Genomic DNA, 4,719 nt, shown 5'->3' with positions numbered 1-4,719 from the left:
AGCAAAAATCAGCTTATTTCGCTTTTTCTCATAAGTGCTTTTCTCACAAGTACTTTTGGTGAGAAGTAGTTTGTGTTTGACTAATTAATTTGAAAAGCACTTTTGACCAACAATTAGTATTTGGTGAAGCTTTTAAAAATTGCTTCTATAAGTGTATCTTTCTCAAAAATGCTTTTCAAAAAAGTTCTTTTGGAGAGAAGCTATTTTTTTCTGCTTCTCCTCAAAAACATTAAAAGTTTGGCCAAACATTTCAACTTTGAGAAAAAAACACTTAAAAAAACAAAAGTAATTCTAGAATTGAAGAAGCTTGGCCTATTTGAAACAAATTCAAATGTAAAGCTAGATTCTGGTTTTTCTTCTTCTTTTTAAGTTGTAAAAGAAGAGACTAGAATCCTCACAAGTGCAATTTTCGACCACCATAGAAGTGAAAGAAGTGTTATACTTTTCTACTTTTATTAATATTTTCTTTTAAATTTCTCTAATAACGCCCCATTCGTCGAGTTCAATTCAAAGTGCACATAATTGTCCTTTTAATAACTTTTTCTTTCGTCTATATTTAGCTAGTGGAGCATCTCTATGGAAAGACATAAAGATAATTATTCATCTAGATGACCAGATGTCGATGCAGTATTTTCATTTTTTTTTTTATTTTGACTAATTATTTCTTTTATGATAAGTTTTACTAATAAATTTCTTAGTGATAATAATAAAAAAGTAATACGTAGTTATAGTGGACACTTTTCTAACATGGTCCACACTCGACATCAACTTAATTTGGACCAACCTCTTGTTCCCTTCTATATATAGTTGTACCATCACGATGGCTTATCTTCAATACAGAGCACATATTCTACTCTAACATTATCTTGCAATTCTGTTAAACAATCCTTAATTTTTCAGCAAAAAAAAAATGGCAGATGAAGTTGTCCTTTTGGATACCTATGTGAGCATGTTTGGGATGAGGGTCAGGTTTGCCCTGGCCGAGAAAGGCATCCAATATGAATACAAGGAGCAGGATTTGATGAACAAAGATCCTCTTCTCCTACAAATGAACCCAATTCACAAGAAAATCCCAGTCTTGATTCACAATGGAAAACCAATATGTGAATCCCTCATTATTGTTCAATACATAGATGAAGTTTGGAAGGACAAATCCCCTTTGATGCCTTCTGATCCTTATGAGAAAGCTCATGCTAGGTTTTGGGCTGATTATGTTGACAAAAAGGTACACAAAATATATGTTTTAACTCATCTTAGTATGTTTTACTATAGATTCTATTTTTTTTAAAAGAATTTTAGTCATATTAAGGTTTTTATGAAACAGAGAGAAATATTATTTTTTATTTTTATTCTACCTAATGTTGGGTTTAGATGGATTAAATGGAGAATCCTGATAAGTGAAAATTCATATAGCTAAATCTAACTGGTTTGGAAGTGGACATAGTTCTTGTTGTTGTTTTTTGTCAAATTTCGAGATTCTATTATAAAAAATGTCAAGGAAGAGATTAGGAGTATCAAATGGACCAGTTGGACTAAATTAGGTAAATTAAGTCAGGTTGAATCAATAAACATACAAGGTAGTAAGGTAGTTGTCCATCTAAATTAATTTTGATTGGTCAAGATGAACAAATCAATTTGAGCTAAATAATAGATTATATGACCATATCCCAACTCGTCCAACTCAAAATTATTTTTTATTTGTGTATTTGCTCCTTTATTATTTGTTCAATTTTCAAATTAAACTACTGAAATTTTTTCTTTTAGATCATGACTAAATCTAATATATATATATATATATATATATATATATGTGTGTGTGTGTGTGTGTGTGTGTGTGTGTGTTAGTTTTTCTTGTAAGTCAATTTGGTTATACAAGCTGTCTAGATTGGCCTAAGATTTTAGATGAGCTAACTTGAGTAATGTCTAACTAACATGCTAATGAAAATTGGGTGATTTGCACAAATAGAATGCTTGGGTGTCGCTATTGATTTTTGATCCCGCTTGCCATATGGACAAAACTTCAAGTTTAACAAGTGTTGCCCCTTGTTTGTCCTATGGGCAATATTTTTTACTTTTGGTCTTAAAGGTTTGCCCATGGAGCAAGCGGGGGTCAAAAAACCAAGGTCATCGAGTAATTTCATGATGAAAATATACGTCTAGCCCAACTTATCCAAACATGCACACATTAGAGGGTTGTATTTTTATGAGCTAAATTTGATTGAAAAAAAAAAAAGAAGAAGAAAAATCTTGTTTTTTTTTTTGTTTTTGGGTGATTGCAGATTTATGATACTGGAAGGAAAATTTGGACATCAAAAAAGGAGGACCAAGAAGCAGCCAATAAAGAATTCATGGAGTGCTTGAAGTTATTGGAGGGGGAGTTAGGAGACAAGCCATACTTTGGAGGGGAAAGTTTTGGGTTTGTGGATATGACCCTTATTCCTTACTATACATGGTTTCCTGCTTATGAGAAATTTGGCAACTTTAGCATAGAAGCAGAGTGTCCTAAGATTGTGGCATGGGCTAAGAGGTGTATGCAAAAGGAGAGTGTGTCAAAATCTCTTGCTGACCCTGACAAAGTCTATGATTTTATTGTGATGTTGAGACAGATGAGGGGTATTGCGTAAAAGATAAAAGACGGATCTAGAGTGAGTTCTGTATAATAAGATGTATGCATATATTAAGATCACGTATATTGTGAATCGACTTATTTAGATTCTAAATTCTCTGATGCTGGAAGAAGTGTTTCAACTTGTTAGACATCTATCGTTCCTTTTCATTTTCCTTTCTTTTGAATTAGAAGTGAAAATAAAAGGTTGTGTTTGTGTTGTTGTTATGCTTTATGTAGCAAGTAGTAGAATATTGTTTATTACTTGGCATTCAGCATTCTCTGCTGGAGTCACCAAAGGTCTCATAGGTATAAAACCAGATGCTGAATCTGATGAGAGCAATGTTCAAAAAATTCAACCTCTAAGGGTGTGTTTGGTATGAAGGAAAACATTTTTCGAAAAATGTTTTCCAATTTTTCCATGTTTGATTGACTTAAATGTTTTGGAAAATATTTTCCTTATCAATTCATTTTCCTCCAATTGGAGGAAAATATTTTCCTTATCAAAAGAAAGGAAAACATTTTCCAAAGCTCCTTCTCAACCTTCCCCACTCTCACCAACCCACCCACCCCCTCTCTAAAAAAAGTTTTTTTTTTTTTTCAAATTTCAGTTTTTCCGTTACCACCCACCCTACTACCCCTCCAGCCCCCCCCACCCCCCGCAAAAAAAAAAAAATTTTACCTTACATTTTTTTTTTTGCAATTTCTAATTTCTTGTTTTTCGTTTTCTGCACCACTCCACGCACCCACTTCCACCCCGTGTCTACTAATTTTTTTTTACTTTTTTTTGTAATTTAATTTCTGTCTTTTTACTGCCCCCCCAGCCCCCTACCCCCCCCCCCCGAAAAAAATTTTTAAATATGCTTTTCAGTTTTAATTTTATTAATTATCGGTTTAAAGGCTAAAAATTTTACAAGTTTCAAAATCATGAGTTCGGAGGTTTATGTGTTTGGAAGTTTACGGGTTTAGAAATTATAAAGTTTACGGGTTCGAAATTCCGCTATTTTGAAAGTTTATGAAATTTGTGGGTCCGTAAGGTTGTTGGTTTGAAAGTTTATGGTTTCATGTTTATTATATCTAAATTATTTATGAATATTCTTGAGAAGTCATTTTCCTTAATTTGCGCACCAAACACCGGAAAATGAATAAGATTACTACTTGTTTTCCAAGAAAACATTTTCTTGGAAAATATTTCCACGGAAAACATTTTCCGTTATACCAAACACACCCTAAGTTTATCTAACTGTGAGCACCTAATTTTTGCTCTGATATAAAATTACTCCTAATAATTCCAAAAATAACTTTTTTTTTACTTAGTTTGCTTTATATGTACTTATATTTAATGCATTTTTAAGTTGCATTTTAAATCCTAAAGAAAATACAAAAATATTTTGAATCTTTACATTTTTGGATTTTAATTGCATTTGTAAAACACTAAAACACCAAAAATACATTAGTAACTCTACATGTATTTGTTAGCTAAATAAATTAATTAATTTTACAAAAATAGGTCATTAGGTTAATTTTGCAAATTAGTTGGAATTAGGAGTGTTAAATAAATTGGTTATTTTAGCAAAATTGAAGAAAGAAAGAGAAAGGTTTTCCAAGTCTTCAAACGAACTGGGTCAAAAGCTCAATGGCCCAATTCTGTCCAAAATCCGTTTAGCCCAAACAAAACCCCCTGCCCGATATCCTTTAGAACCCAGTCCGGTTTTCCCACTAACTAAACGACCCCATTTCGCTTTAAGCCAATCTCTGCCGTGGATCTCCCACCATCCTACGGTTGGGAACTGGTCCCATCTTCCCCATAAAACTATCGCAGACCAACCCGTACCCCCAAAAGACCACATTCTCTCATTTCATTCTCATCTTCCTCACCTCACATCAAACCCTAGCCGCCCTAAATGCCCCACCTCCCTAACTGGCGGCAACCACCAATCGCCCCTGAAATCTCACCATGCGATCACCATCTTCCTCGTTCTATATCTCTTAACCACTTCCTTCAAAGAAACCCACAAAATCTCTAATTTTTAGATCCGAAAAAGTTGAAACCCTAGGCCTTTTCTTTTTTGGATTTTCTTTCAATCTCGGCTCGATTGAATCCAAGCCCTACA

General features: G+C 33.4%; 1 protein-coding gene across 1 annotated transcript; it reads left to right on the top strand.

Moving 5' to 3' along the window:
• The first annotated feature begins 834 nt into the window (after positions 1 to 834).
• LOC109218557 (probable glutathione S-transferase) lies at positions 835 to 2,833 on the top strand. The gene is made up of 2 exons (XM_019382932.1): positions 835 to 1,225; positions 2,280 to 2,833. Exons 1-2 carry the CDS (start codon positions 911 to 913, stop codon positions 2,622 to 2,624), a joined length of 660 nt encoding a protein of 219 aa, XP_019238477.1. The 5' UTR covers positions 835 to 910; the 3' UTR covers positions 2,625 to 2,833.
• The last annotated feature ends 1,886 nt before the right edge of the window (positions 2,834 to 4,719 follow it).

Source organism: Nicotiana attenuata, unplaced genomic scaffold (genome assembly GCF_001879085.1).
Source record: "Nicotiana attenuata strain UT unplaced genomic scaffold, NIATTr2, whole genome shotgun sequence".
NCBI lineage: Eukaryota > Viridiplantae > Streptophyta > Magnoliopsida > Solanales > Solanaceae > Nicotiana > Nicotiana attenuata.
The sequence above is the reverse complement of the archived record's forward strand: the minus strand, read 5'-3'. Positions and strand labels throughout refer to the sequence as shown.

Excerpts from the sequence above, each read along its gene's own strand:
- LOC109218557 (XM_019382932.1), top strand. The coding sequence starts at position 911 with ATGGCAGATGAAGTTGTCCTTTTGGATACCTATGTGAGCATGTTTGGG. Across the intron at positions 1,226-2,279 it reads CTGATTATGTTGACAAAAAG|ATTTATGATACTGGAAGGAA; the intron begins GTACACAAAATA and ends GGGTGATTGCAG.